This window comes from Etheostoma spectabile, chromosome 19, assembly GCF_008692095.1.
Source record: "Etheostoma spectabile isolate EspeVRDwgs_2016 chromosome 19, UIUC_Espe_1.0, whole genome shotgun sequence".
In the NCBI taxonomy this organism is placed as follows: Eukaryota; Metazoa; Chordata; class Actinopteri; order Perciformes; family Percidae; genus Etheostoma; species Etheostoma spectabile.
Window position 1 is genome coordinate 8,357,539 of NC_045751.1, and position 15,453 is coordinate 8,372,991.

Below are 15,453 nucleotides of genomic sequence, written 5' to 3' on the forward strand. Positions count from 1 at the left end.
GTACGGTCTCTGCCCTGTCGCTAGGTAACAGTCTCCAGGCCTAAAGGCAAAGCTAGGCCTGGTCTCCATGGCAACGTCATTGGTGTGGAGGATGAATGGCGTTTTGGTGGTTGTGGTATATATGTACTGTACGTCTGTGTGTGTGTCTCTGTGTGTGAGAATAGTGACGTGTTGTAAAATGTGAAGCCCATAATGGAAAATAAAAATAGATTCCATCTCTGGAAGTGCTCGAGGACTCGGCAGATATTGTCACAGCTTTCAGACCTGGATCTTACACATTTGTACTTGACAATATCTTTATTTGTACACACACCGCCTCAACACTGCATTTTTACATATGTATAATCTGCTGCAGCATATGTTTGTGCCGTCATTCTGAGCTTGAATGCTGTTGCACATTTATGAAACGCCTTTGCAATCAGACATGGAGATAAAGACAGAAATGAGAGAAAGGATCTAACAGGAATAGAGACAAGAAAGTGTAAAAAGAGGAGAGGAAAAAGATCGGTATAGGGAAAGCAGTGGGTCTCTGGATGAATAATGGCCTGATTGCACAATGTAAAGCAAACTATAGTGGTTGGGGTGGTGGTGGGGTGGGGGTTTAACAGTTTAGTCACGGAGTGGAAATAGACTGCTTGGCATCCATTCACACCTCGCAGATCTATAGAAGTTTATTAATGACAACACTACAGAACGAATGCAAAAGTAATTCAAGCTTCTTTTTGTGTTTAAAGGTTCCAAACTCTACATGCTACAAGCCAAGATGCACTATACACTGCAATGGAAGCCCTTGACTCACAATGTTTTGTCAAGTATTGAAAAATAAACGCACACGCTTAGCTTGGCTGCTTCAAGTTGTTTTGCAGCCTCAAATAGAAACAAACTTTTATTTTCCGTCAGTTTTGAGCTGCAGAAATGTGGCTAGATAGTGTAACAAAACAATGTATATATTAATGTATATATTAAAAACTTTGGCTTACGCCTAGCTTTGCTTTTCAGCTGCAAATGTACTTATACAAACCTGTTGAAGCCTGTGTGAAATAAGTTGCTAAGCTCCCTCAAAACTGCTAGAGAAAAAGTGACATTTCAAACTGAGCACCTCCTTTTACAAGTGCAAATCTTTCACTTGCAGATTGATCACAGCTTGAAATAATTTACTGCTCATCAAACTGTTTTGTCACTAATAAACTTCCAAATGTAACCGAACACACACACAGCTTTAATGTTACATATTTATAAAGTGGAGTCTTTACGTACTATAGTTTTTTCTTGTCCCAAAAAACCTGTTTTCTTTCCTAGTTCCTATTGTTTAGACTACTTGAACAATTTAATATGTAGCTGAATTTGGCTTTGTAATTATAATTTGAGTGACAACTCTTTCTCTCTCTCTCTCTCTCTCTTTCCCACATTTAAGGACACGCACATACACAGACACGCACAGGCAGCAGAGACAGAGGAAGGAGCAGACAAAAGCATGTTTGTGTTCATGAGAATGCGAAGCACAGTGGGTCTCTATGTATGGAAGCAGTGTCAGGCTCGTCCCAGAGAGACTAGGGATGGGGGGAGCATTAGTTGGAGGGGATTTCACAAACCCTTTTACTCAGAGCATGACTACCATGTTGCACGGGCATTTAAAAATGCATATATAGCTCTTTTTTTCTCAGAACTTTTTACTGATCCATGGTAGTTGGCCTTTGTAGAAACAGTGTGTACTGGAAACAGACTTTCTGTGGCCTCTGTGATTACTAATACATTGGGTCCATCATAGCAGATAACGCACTTTGGGTGGTGTCATATTTTTATGTCGTCTTGATAACAAAAACACATGTGTATTGATTTTAGATCACTTTTAGAAGAACAAATAAAAACCAAAGGTAAAATGGCAAAGAAACCATAAAAATATCAAGACACGGTCAATAAAAATACTTAATTTATAAAAAAAAAAGCCATGAATAACACACATTTTTTTGTAATTTTTGAAGCATGTCCATTACAGAGTATTTTAATAGAAACATCTTTATTTGGTGGATAAGAAAGAGTTAAAGGAGGCAGTGTGAGGGAGGCAGTGGGAGAGAGAAACACTAAATGTAGCCACTCAATCCATTGTTGTTTTTTCTTCCCCCTTCTCCGCTAAAAGTACACAAAAGCAGCGCCAGTCCATTGTGGTGCAAAGCAGAGAGCAGGCAGGGCGACCTCGGTCGATAGAGGAGGCTCAGGGACCCCCCCCCCCACACACACACACACACACACACACACACACACACACACACTTCTTCTTATTGTCTCCCTCCATCACACACACAATTCACAAGCTTGTGATTGCGTTCAAACACACATTCACTTGAGTGCACGCAAACACATGCAAAAATGCTCAGAACACACACACAATTCAGATCCACGTTGTATTCACTGGAGTTAAGGTGCATATCCCTACTCTCTCCCATGCAGCGCTTCGTGTTGATTGAGCAAGTTGCTCTGGTTAGAGAGAAGATGAATGTGACATTTAAGACTGAATTAACACTCTCTCTCTATCTCTCTCTCTCTCTCTCTCTCTCTCCATGCACGGTAAATGTGCTCAGTCATCATTGTGCTCTCGCCCTGAGGCTGAGATCATGGATCAGACAAACCAAACCAAATGCCACCAATTAGCCATTAGAGAACAGACAAACAAATCATGACCTTAAAATCAGCCTCTGGGACTGCAGCATCCCCAAACATTATATGCTGACTAAAAGACCTATCACTGTTTGTCAGGCCAGCATGTAGACCTATTCCTCTAGTCGACAGTTATTAGCTGGAAATGCACATTTTTTTATTTCTGTGTCAAATTGAACTGTATTTTTGAAAGAATCAGGTCATAAAACCATCGTTTTTTCCATCACTGTTTACTATCATGTTTTCACGGTCTGCCGCTCAGCTAGAAAGCACCCCCCCTATCCATATGTCCATGTGAGCAGGCGATAGCATTGTCATACCATAAGAAGTCTCTAATGCTCCACAGCGAATGGAGGCCCTCTGGTGGTAGCTGCCCTCTGGTGGTAGCTGCAGGTGACAGCAGCTCCATTATATAGGTCACACCACTCATCACAGAGCCTCTTCTGGGCTTTCTGCACGCCGTGTTTATCTGTGATGAGACTGAGGGGATCAGAGGCAGACAGAGCTTCGTGCCAATGCCTATGTTACACTACATTGAGCGGCAGCCTCTCGCCAGCTGTATAGATGCCACGGTTTTGGGGGGTACACAGAAAGAGATATATGTGATTCAGATTCATGTTTATGTTGTGGGAATCTGTCCCTGAGCAAGACACTGGATCCCAATCAGCTCAAATGCAGCTTTTTGTAGGTGACCTTAATCATTTCCACATAGCTAAACCCCTGCCGCCTTAAACTCAGTAAGGGCTGGGGAACATCTCACCAGGATGTTGGGATAGCGAGACCTCTGAAAAACCTGAAGCAGCCAATTTATTGGATGCGAGTTTAAAAATGTTGGAAGCAACACCAGCAGCAGTTTTTGGTTTACTGTAGCATTATGTCATTGGCATCCCACCATGCCTCCACCATTAGTCAATTGACAAAAAACTAAATTTCTTCAAGCATAAACTGTGTCAAAATGACATATGTTCCAACATTTTTGCATTTGGAACTCGAGTGGAATGTAGACCCATTCAATTTTTACGTTTTTGCTTAAATATGGACTTAAACAATTAATCATTATCCTTATTGTTGCCAACAAATTTCAATTTTATACGATTGTATATTTTATATTTCTCATGCATACATGACATATTATTTTGTTTTGTTTTTTAACACTTTGCATATTACCATAATATTTGCAGTAATGTGCACAGATATTTGTGAATATCTGGATATAAAGATGCATATGAATACTTTACACACCCAAGAATGTTAATAACCGAGCCATGAGCTGCAATCTGAAGCCTGTGTTTTCTTTACTCCTTCTAAACTGACGCAGCTGAACAGAGCAGACGGCCTCACAACACGTCTGAATCCCTCGGTCTGTTTTTCTTTCTTTCTTTCTTTCTCACTGTGGTTCTTTTTTTTTTGTCTGTTTGTCGCCAACTGCCTTTTTTCAACTCGCATGCCAACACACACACACTCCCACACACACGTGCACACACACAGGGAAGATAACCTAAACTCCGCAATCTTGACAACTCCCATTCCTTAACGCTAGCCTGATACATAACTTAGGCCTGATGCCTAAGTACTGAATCCATCTCAGGTCCCAATCTGAAATCAAGCCAGTGTATTGCCATGTATTATAATATCTATACAGGGCTGTCTATGGTCTATTTTTGTCCAAGTAGGAGGCCCATATGTGGGAAGCACCCATGTGAATGTTTTTTTCACAGATCGTGATACCTCAACTCAGGGTATCTGCAGATCCAATATATTCTTTTTGTCCCCAAGTTTAAAATCTATGTACCCCCCTGCTTTAAATCTTTTTTACATAAGGTAGCAAACCTAAGTGATAGCAGAAACACTGAAGGGTACACTTGCCTATCTGCCAACATTCACAGAATACTGGCTTCTGGGATTCTACAGCAACACAGAAATGATCTTCTTGAATATGTCCACTAAAGGGAGACAGAGAGACACAGAAATGTTCATTAGAGCTTGAGTTGATTTGAGCAACTAATAAATAACTGTTTTACTGTGGTTGCTAATACATGTGGATGGTACAACATTTAAAAGGCCAATGTTATTCTATATAAATGTCTTATTGGCATCCCATCCCGTGAAAAGAGGAAAGCCAACAATGACATAGTCCATCTCTCAATACTTACAAAGTATTGACAGATACTGATAGATATTGTCTATGTTTTTTGTAATGTAGAAACATGTCAATGAGTGTGGCTCATTGATGAGTTTGAAGTTGTTTTTGGATAACAATGGAAGTCTCTGGCACAAAGGAATAAGCGCTATAGATCCCCCCTTGGGGACGGCCTTAATTTAGGCGAAAGACAGTGTTTCGTCCCATTTTGTCCCGTCCGGTCTTTTCAGTCAATCTCCTCTTTCAGATACAAAGAGAGAGGATTGACTTGTTTAATATACTCTATTCTCAGTGTCTTTGGGCTTTTCCATCCCACTCTGACAGTATGTTATTGTCATTAAGATTTCCTAACTTTCCATTCTGAAATCTGGGACGTAGGTGGGCTGTTTCCACATTGAGGAATTTAACAACAGTAGGATATCTTTCTTTCTCCCTTATACTGTCTGTCCTCTTTTGGCAACAATTTCTTCAGTATATCTAACTGGTTCCCTTCTCTCTGTCTCTGACCAGACCATGGCGGAGTACAGCTCTCTGCTCAGCGACCTGTCTGAAAACATCACCAACGAAGACTTGGAGCAGCTCAAGTCGGCCTGCAAGGAGGACATTCCCGAGGACCAGAGCAACAACATCACTTCCTCCAAGGAGTGGTTCAGCTACCTGGAGAAGAACGACAAGCTGGCCCAAGGTGAGAAACACAGATTGAGAACAAGTTTTTTACTTCAAATGAATGAATCAACTTAGTGTTCCATGCGCTAAAAGGTATGTATGACTGTTTTAGGCCGCCCTACATGGTATTGGAGGTCCAGTTTAAAATGCAACTGAATTTAATATGATATATAGAAGGGGGTCCCTGTTCTGTCTCTCTTTCAGCGAAGGGGTCCTTGTCTTAAAAAAAGTTGAATGTAAGACCCCTGCTGTAAACTAACACTAAAAACAACACTTCTCATGCAGATAATCTGTCGTACATCGAGCACATCTTTGAGATTTCGCGGCGACCGGACCTGCTGACGAGGGTGATCGAGTACCGCACCACCGTGCTCAAGATCTCTGAGGATGACGAGATCGACACCAAGCTCACACGCATCCCCTCAGCCAAGAAATACAAAGGTAGCCCACTCTTTGAGCTTAATCTCTAGAACATGTAGATGTAGGGTTAGCTTTATATATCAGTTTAGAGTATCAGTCTGATATTCTTTTAGACATTTCTGCATGTTTGACTTGAAAGAAGGTGCTCTGATTAGCTTCCTGGCATGCCAAATCTGTTCTAAGTAGTAGTAGTAGTAGCAGTAGTAGTAGTAGTAGTAGTAGTAGTAGCAGTTGTAGTAATTGTAGTAGTAGGTGAGTTCTGCCCCCTAATGGGTTTAAAGAAAACTGCCTTAACATCCTATCCTCAGTGGTTCCCAACCTATGAATCAGGGATCTGGATCATTCAACAGAATAGGATAGTAAAATAAAAAGTTTTCTTCCTGTGAGTTACTGGGTAATTAATAATAATTCATTGCACTTTTATTTCACAACAACAAAATCCCCATTGGTTGAACTGGTCACCATTGATAGACATAGTAAAACATAAAAACAACCTGTGACAAAGAGCTGCGAGGAAAAAACATTCCAATAAATTATAATTAAGTCGTACCAATTTCATATAACATTATTAAGAATTTGCAGACCAACTGTGTAAAAGTTTAGGAAACATGCATAAACATGGTCTGGATTAATGCCACAATGGTCAACAAAAGCATCTAATTCTGAAAGGTCATTTCCTTTTTATGAATTGTTATTTTAAAGCATGAGTCTTTACTTTATCTTACATATATTCTGGTTTAATTGTGTATTTTATATCAGTTTTCTTTTGGTGTAAATGAAGGTAGAAGTAATAAATAAGAGGATGGTCACGTTGCAATACAATGTTTTTTGTCTCAACCTGCTTTTTGCTGCCATTAGTTATTTCTTTACCACAACTTTTTTGGAGCTCGGTTTAGTTCACAGGGGAAATTTAGCTTTCTGCCAGGTTGATTTAAAACAACATAAAAACGTGTGCAATGGCCAAAGAAAAAAACTTGCTCCACTGTTAAAATGATTGAATGTCTGTTTAGCTCAGTTCTAGTCAGAAAGCATCATTTTTATATCATGTGCACTAAACTAACTTTTACTTTGATTTAGGTTTTTTATACGGATTATATATTTAGTTTTAGTTTTAGTCTTATACTATTTCATAATTTCTTTGTCTAAAATGGATGTATTTTCTTTTGAATTAGAATAACAGTAAATGAAAAATAATTCTTCCATCCATGAAATGCAACTCAAAGTGCCTAATATAATTTAGCAGCCGTTTCTGTTTTGTAGATGCATTTTTGATGAATGTTCACAGTCAGTGCTAACATCGGTGATAAATACAGGTACACTGTTGTTTCCTCTGACTGCTTCACAATAAAAGCCACCCTGTGTTTTGCCTGTGGAACAAATTTAACGTGAAACAGCAGCTGTACAAATGCTGCCTTATACAGCTCTGATACTGTGTGACCAGACTGATATCGATGATGTGTATTTCTTATTAGTCTTTTTCTACCTTATTTTTCCAACCCCAAATAGACATCATCCGCCAGCCCTCTGAAGATGAGATCATCAAGTTGGCCCCGCCTCCTAAAAAAGTGTGAGAGCGTGACACACAACCCTGATCTTTGCGCCTGGATTTCTTCACTCTTGGCACTCCAATCAACCGACCAACCGTTTATGACCAACCCCATCGCTCCCCTACTTCACCCTACCCTCACACACAAACACACAGACACACACGCACACTACACACACACACACGCACACACACACATCCAGCCAAGCACCATCCTTGCACTGACCCGCGCAGGCAGCCACCAACCAAGCAACCAATCAGATCGTAGCGATGCAGCCTCTCTCCGAGCTGAGGGGAGGCGGGAAGCTGCGAAAAAGAGACATTAGAAGACGTAATCTGGAGATGGACGAACAATGTATGTGTGTAAGGAGAGAAAGAGAGAGAGAGAGAGAGAAAGAGAGAGAGAGAGAGAGAGAGAGAGAGAGAGAGACAAACGTCTACCCTCAATTCAAACGCTGAAAGGGTCCGTTTAGATTGAGTGTAATCTGTAACACTGTTCAATCTGTGATGCTGTGCTTACTGTATGCAGCCGCCTGTCTGAGTGTGTGCATGTCAGCGAAGGTTGTTATAGTTAAGACAAAGACTACATCCAGCCATAAAGAGTTTAAAACTACAAACCCTGCGTTCAAAACAACAAAGTGAAATGGCAAAGTTCCATTTTTTCAGACTTTCTTAAAATGTCAGAAAGCTGATAGGTAACCATAGAAACAATTAAGCTGCGAATGCATTGTATGTACAATGATACTTAACTATGACTGTGGCTATGAACGTAGTTCATCAGTTGCTTATTTGTTTTCAAAATTGAATTAGAATATGCAAAACAGCCAACAACATTTTAAAAACATTGTTTACATTATCAAAAAGTATTTTAAAAACAAAACTGCAGCAAAAGTTAACACTTACTTAAACAGACATTTAAAACTTATCCAAATCTCACGTATATGACTGTTTTATTTTCTGTGAGGGTGCTTGTTTTAGAATGTAGCTGCATTTATAGTTCAGGTGTTTGAAATGTGAAAGGGATAGTTCAACAGACGCTTATTCACTGTTTTGCTGTGACTTGGGTGAGAAGAAAGATTATATATTAATGTCTGTCTTTTAAATATGAAGCTACAGCTTAGCTTAGCTTATTTTAGCATAAAGACCGGAAACAGCTAACCTTGTTTTTACACTTAGGTTTATAGGGATTAAATCAATGAGATAATTTTTGTTAATTAGTTTTTAGAGGTGCTGGTTGGAAGATATTGTTTCCTTTGGACATAGCCAGGCTTGAAATTTCTCGTCTTTGTGCTAAGCTAATCTGCTGAGCTAACCACTTTATATTCACTATACATACATAAGAGGAATAGGGTTCTTCTCATTGAACTCGCGGCAAAAAGGCAAATGGAAGACTATTCATTTATAGTCCGTATAGCTCAATAAATAATTACAGTCACCAAGTTACCATTTTTTGCCTCTTTTGCCATGAGGTTGCTGTATTTGAAACTAAACTGTAAGTCAAACTTAAAGGCCAGGACAGTCACTGTTCCTCAGCTGGAGGACATGTATGCATTCCCTTTACTCTTACACAGATAATGATATCATGTTTCAAGAGCAAAAGAAAAAAAACTAATATTTTAGAACATTATATTTAAAGTTGATTTTCATAGGAAAAGCCAATATTTGCCTTTAGCTTATAATTATAGCAAGATATATTTAGAGAACATTTAGATGGGAAAGGTAAAGCAAAGATTTCTATACTATGGATGTTCCTTGTCCATAGGTTCTCTTTTCATCAAGGGGACCAGATAGCATAGAGGTCTGCTGTACGAGCTGGCTAGAGATGTAAATATACAAATAATATATTAGAAGAAAATATAGCAGAAATAATATATTGACCTGCAGTGTGTGTGTGTGTTCCATAGAGGACACTCATATTTCCACTGTACGTTCAATTTCACCATTTCTGGTTTTATGTAATCTGAAATTGAGGTGATAATCACTTAAGCACTTAAAGTACATCAATTTGGACTACATTAGAAAAGTATATTTGGAGAGATCATATTGGGTATTGTAATTACTCAGTGGAAATGTTGTGTTGTTGGGCACAAAGAGACAAACACTAAACTGTCTTACACCCCGTTCCTGCCATTTCATTTGTTGCACTGAAAGTAACTGACCAGCTTGGGATTTTTCCCTGTATGAGGGGTTAAAACTATGACCTCTGGAAATTAACATAAGTGCAGATAAAGGACAGAAAGACAATGTGGCATGTGATAATAAAACATCATTTTAAAAAACTGTACATAAAGTAGATTGTGACAAGGATCTCTAATGAACACAGCGGCTCATAACCCACTGACTATGCCATTACCGCCATGCAACAACATAGCTAGCACGACTGTTGAAACTAATCTATAATAACTGCTCTTTTGAACACTGTGTCTCTTTCCCCCCCCCCCCCCCCCCCGCATTAAAGCCTTAGCGGACTTTGTGTTTACCCCAAAAAACCTTTAACAACTGTGAGTAATTGTGTGTTTGTGCGTAAAAGCGGAGACAGACGCTGGAACACACATCAAGTTAATCAAAACGGCTCTCATTTTTTAAGAGTGCTTTTGTTCTGAAATTTGCTAAGGACTAGTCTATGGATCTATTTCTGCCCCCATCTTTGTTGTTATCAAAGCTGTAGGATCCAAAAAATTAACCAACAACATAAAAATCGATCAGTGTACGACTCATCATTTCTCCCAGCCCTGCTCCACTCAAGACCCCAGTGCCAACGACCAAGACTTATTTAGATTACTGTTTCTGTGATCTGTTTTTCTTTCTCTCTTTTTTTTTATTGCTCGCCGTATATTGTAGTGTTGGACTGATTTGTATCCTATGCATTTACGTCTGTAGGAGAACTTTGCACTGTAACATATCCTCAAATCACTTAATCTAAAGAACTGAACTCTTCAATTGAGACAAGTCAGGGTATCAGACAAGATCTTGATATCCCTGTGTTGAATCTGCATGACGGACATGCTGAGTGGCACTTGATGAGAAGAAAGTGTGCAGTTTGGGAAAGATAATATATGCTTGTAACCCAATGTTCACTGTTTAGAACTTGTAAAACAGACTATAAATCAAAGCAAACACTCAATAGTTTGTTAATGCCTGCAATTGTGTGGCGAAGTTTACAAACCTTCAACTTGTTTCTTTGCATAAAACACCCAGTTAATCTAGGCGAGATCAAGCTTTTTATTGTACTGTTAAAGGAATAATCCACCCTTAAATACCTGAACACTGTTCTTTATGCCATATGGACCCATTTTGCAGTTCAGACTTAAATATCTCAACAAGTTTTGGATTGATTGCCATGACGTTTGGTAGACACATTTATGGTCGCCAAAGATGACTTCGGTGATCCCCTGATCTTTCCTCCAGCGCAACCAAGAGGTTGATGTTTGTTTTTTAGTGGAAAATGTCTCCAAAACTATTGGATAGATTGCCATGAAATTTGGTACAGAAATTAATGGCCCTGTTAGGATGAATTACAATAACCTTAGTGATTCCTCTGACTTTCTATTAAGTGCCCTCATCAAGTTTTTATTTGTCCAATACTTTAGTTTATTTTATTTACTTTAGTTTTGAACAAATTCTTGCAAGACCAACACCACTCCAATCATTTATATTTTGTGTTTGGTGCCAATTAGCAAATGTTAGCATACTAACATGCTAAACTTAGATGGCAAACATGGTAATTATTATGTTGGGATGGTAAACAACAGCATAGTAGCTTTGTTATTGTAAACCTGTTAGTGTGCTGAGGTTAGCATTTAGCTTAAAGCACCACTGTGCCTCGATGCAGTCAGTAGTTTTTGTCTATACGTTTTTTTCCCTTAAGAATCAAAGAGACAGGGCATATTTTAAAATGTAAACTTTTTTTTTTCTAGTTTTGCACCGACTTTTAACATACTGGGAGAAATGAATCACTCAAGCGTCTCTGAGTGTAGATTTAAACTAAAATTGAGCCATAACACATGCTTAGTGAAGGTATTGCCAAATTATATACAAAAAACTGTAGAATGCTTCACCTAATCATACAATATATCCTACATCCATGTACTGATATTTCAGATTGATAATGTCTAACAGTGTCAGAGTGTTTCTGGGTGGATCGTCCCTTCAGCGTCCAGACTAGCCCTTGCTAGGCCTGACCCCAAGTGAAGCGGTTACTGCCCTCCTATAGCTTGAGCCTACTGAACACAAAGTATGACTGTACTGCATTTATCACAGAGCTGAACAGAGAGCATTATGTCAGGCAAAGGGAGGCAGTTGAACTTACTGCTATGACCTGTGGGTAACGGTCCTTACCAGCGTTAAAATGGATGTTTATTGACCACAGATTGCCACTCCCCATTTTCAGTGAAGAGCTTTGTTGACTTTACAAACCCACATGCAGATCTTAGCATGCGTTTCCATAACTGTACAAAAGATCAGCAAGGGAGGATTTGGACCATTGTATTTTCTTTCATCTTCTCTTTTCCTTTGAAATGTTTTTGAATAGCAACTTGTGAATTTAGACGTATGTGACCAAGTGAATTTTATTTTTTCTCTCTCTCGGAATTTCAGTAGGCAGTGGACTCATGTTAACAACGTTATGGTAGTTTGTCAGTAGTTTGTCCATGCAATATCTGTAAACATCGAAAAGAAGAAAAAAAATCCAGCTGAGAGATGCTCTAGATTCTCCTGGTTGTATTCACTGGAGTATTAAAAGTTCTGCATCAAAATGTGGCTGTGATGCACCTTTCTCGATTTGTTTTATATTTAACATCCACTTCCTGTGTCCTACTCCTCTAAAGTCAACCCCCATACATGTCACCATGGTAAACGTGACACAGCCCCTCCGACGTCATTACCAGGTGGATTATGTGTTTAGCGTTTTCGGTAGCCAGTCGGCACATAATATATCAACATATCAGTCACAAATGATGTCAAATTTGGATTTCCTTATACCAAGTACATATCAACTTAGTAAATGCTGCAAAAGTATGAACCTACTAAAATATGTCCTTATTTAATGTTAATACCTGATTACAACAATTACATGAGTATAGATGAAGTAAGAAACGAAGAGGCAGATGTGTGAAGTTATTCAGCATATAATGCTAACCGTTGATTAAAATTGATACAAACAAAAGTATAATTTTCCCTTAATGATAAGACTGTTTGTGGTTGTTTTTTCCTTCATTTTTATTATGTTGTAAATATGTATTTTGAATATATATCACTGTGTTTGTTTTGAACTTGATTAATTTATTTATGCCTATATATTGTTGTTTTTATGTCCCCTGATTTTGTTTAACTAACTGGAAACAAATCAAGGGGGTGAAAACGTGTTGCTTATTTAATGTTAAGCAGACCATGTTTCAACACTTTTATAATTCATGTTATTCTCTTCATTCATGTTTTGCTGTTTTGCCTTTGGGTAATGATTTTACAAAAAAAAAAAAAGTGATATTCATTTCCTTGTATTTACTGATATGTAACCTATTATGTTTTACTGTGTCGTATTTAATCAGATGTGTTGTGGTCACCGCTCGTGAAAATGATTTCATTCAGAGTTTCCGAATCATGACAAAAGATGAAAGCAGTCACAAAGTCGTAATCTGCCTTTTTGTCCATATGAGACATGTTGTCACTTGCACACTGCACCAACAGCAGGAAGTATAGCGTCTTAAAATGTTGAGCTAGGTGCGTGTTGAAAGTTTAAGAAATGTTGACCACAGATTTGTAGAGTGCAGCCTTTATTACCAGATTGTTAGCAGTGTTTTCATGAAAAGTATTTTCTGATTCTACTCACTTTATCAAAAGATAACCCATTTGATATAAAAACAATAAGCAGTCTTACTAGTTTGTATGGAGTCCCAAAGGGTTCGATGTTAGATGAATAAATAAGTTATTCTAAAAATAGCCACATGAATAAATTGTGTAAAATAACTAATTCAGCAATGGTTGTTGAGCAAAGAAACCAAACAGCCTCTTAGCTTTTGTTAGCTAGAGCCAAATGTCAAAGTAATTCTGATTCTGTCCAACTGTAAATAAAGGCAGTACAAAGAAACTGAAACTAACATTTTATTTAGCCTAACAAGCGCCACATGCTACCTACCTACAACCAGCTGACTAGCTAGAAGAGCAAAAAGACTGTAGTCACTCTTGCCTAGAGCTTGACCTGGAGCTAGTTGCTACTTTTAACAACCTAGCTTAGCTTGCCAGTTAGATCGGTAGCATGTACAGCCATAATAAGCAAAATAAAAGTTTATAGTCAATGTGCTGTGCTTGTTAAGCGCAGCAGCTTCTAGTTAATTTAAACAGACTTACTTGTTACTCTAGCTGTCATATATAGCTAACTGGCTAAATTTGGTAGCAGTTGTTAAAGGGCATTTTTAAGTAAGAATGTATGTAATGTAATTGAAAAAAACTTTAATATGAAATGTATTATTACAATGAAGTTGCGCTTGAATACATTTCTTAAATTACTCCACAATTTATTGCTTTATTAATTTATTTTACACAATGTATTCTCTTTTTTATTTTTATTTCATAGTGTAGGGCCTACTGTTCATCTATTCAATATTGGCTCCATAGTTTTATTTGCCATTTTTATTTTTGAAGGTGTTAGTGAAGGGTTAAAAGGTGCATGGATGAAGTAATAGAGTGAAAAGGTAAATATGTGCTGGGTAGCGTGGTGTGAGTAGTCTGAGTGGTTGTAGCTGTTTGAGATGTGATCAGAGAGTAATACGCAGGTTCATACTTTCATAAACATCTCTGGCGTGTGTACAAGATGCCACACCTCTGCATTTAGTCAGTATCTTTTTACATATGACAGGTCTTGCACAAGAATGCTGTAAATTAAAGTTCATGATTGTAATGTGTGTTAATGTGAGGAATGCTGAGTGTCTGGTCAGAGTTGTAAACTGAAAAACATTCCTGTGGTGTGGTTTAAGTTTTGATTTATTGACTTAAAAATTATAATATGTTAGTATTATACACATTATTTCATTTAGCAGAGATTTCCTCAAAATGCACCTACAGGGTTTTGAATTGAAATGTCATTTTCAGCTGCTAACTGAATTCATATTGATCAATATCAGAAAATGTGAACATTTGAACCATACATTTTGAAGTAATGTTGCAGAGCTCCTTCCCAGGCACTGAGAGTTCCCTGTGAGTCTCTGCCTTAAGAGTCAGCCAGTGGGATGTTTCCTCTTGTCTTTTGCTTGTTATTTTGTTATTGTGCTTCAAACGGTGTAGCAAGTGATGGTTTCCCCCACATTGTCAATCCAGTTCATTATGTTTGTCAGTCGTATTGCTCTTTAACAAGTGTGATTACTTAGATTTACAGCTGTTAAATCATGTGCACACGGTTTCATTTTGTTTGAGTCAGTGAAGTGATCCAGTGCTGTCCCAGTGACAAAAAAACTGATGTGGTGTTCGAGGATGTGTCGCTGTGCTTAATACAGAGGAGAGCGTCATAACATCAATTTTTACATTTTCCCATAGCTCATGAAATAACCCCGTTGGATGCCATGGGCTCAATGCTGTTAGAAACGTCTGCTTAGGTTTTCCTCTCACAGGACAAGAAGTACTTTAGGATTCATTTTGCAATGACTGCAACAAAATATGATATGAGGTATTATTGAAACCAATATATTAAGAGGTGGCTTTTTGTCATGATTTAAATGAGACAACTGAAATTATGCCATTTTGTCATTGTGCTAAAATGAATATAAATATGATATATTAAAATATATTTGCTAACCTATACTGTGTGAACTTGCTTTCTTTCAAAGATAGTTGAGACGTCACAAAACCTAAAGATAACAAACTGGAATGTAATTAAGTACCTTTGCTCTTTAAATTTGAGGTACCTGAACAAGATTAATCTTGAAAATAATCAATCAAGTTGCAGTTGTCCATAACATGCAAAAATAGAAACTGCTCAATTTATCAATCAACTTGTCATTTGAATTGTAAAGTATCTATGCCAAGCTCTAAGTCA

General features: G+C 38.1%; 1 protein-coding gene and 1 long non-coding RNA gene across 2 annotated transcripts in view; one reads left to right on the forward strand and one right to left on the reverse strand.

The window, feature by feature from the left end:
* LOC116706941 (astrocytic phosphoprotein PEA-15) overlaps positions 1 to 14,574 on the forward strand; it is a 52,650-nt gene extending 38,076 nt beyond the window's left edge. Inside the window, exons 2-4 of the mRNA XM_032544017.1 lie at positions 5,306 to 5,480; positions 5,747 to 5,902; positions 7,388 to 14,574. Coding sequence (XP_032399908.1) covers positions 5,309 to 5,480; positions 5,747 to 5,902; positions 7,388 to 7,452 — 393 coding nt within the window. The 5' untranslated portion in view covers positions 5,306 to 5,308 and the 3' untranslated portion in view covers positions 7,453 to 14,574. The remainder of the gene's footprint in view (positions 1 to 5,305; positions 5,481 to 5,746; positions 5,903 to 7,387) is intronic.
* A 146-nt stretch (positions 14,575 to 14,720) lies between these two features.
* On the reverse strand, positions 14,721 to 15,192 carry LOC116706944 (uncharacterized). The gene is made up of 2 exons (XR_004336371.1): positions 15,027 to 15,192; positions 14,721 to 14,954 (listed from the first exon to the last, which is right to left on the reverse strand). It is a non-coding gene; the product is annotated as an uncharacterized LOC116706944 (long non-coding RNA).
* Positions 15,193 to 15,453: the final 261 nt, after the last annotated feature.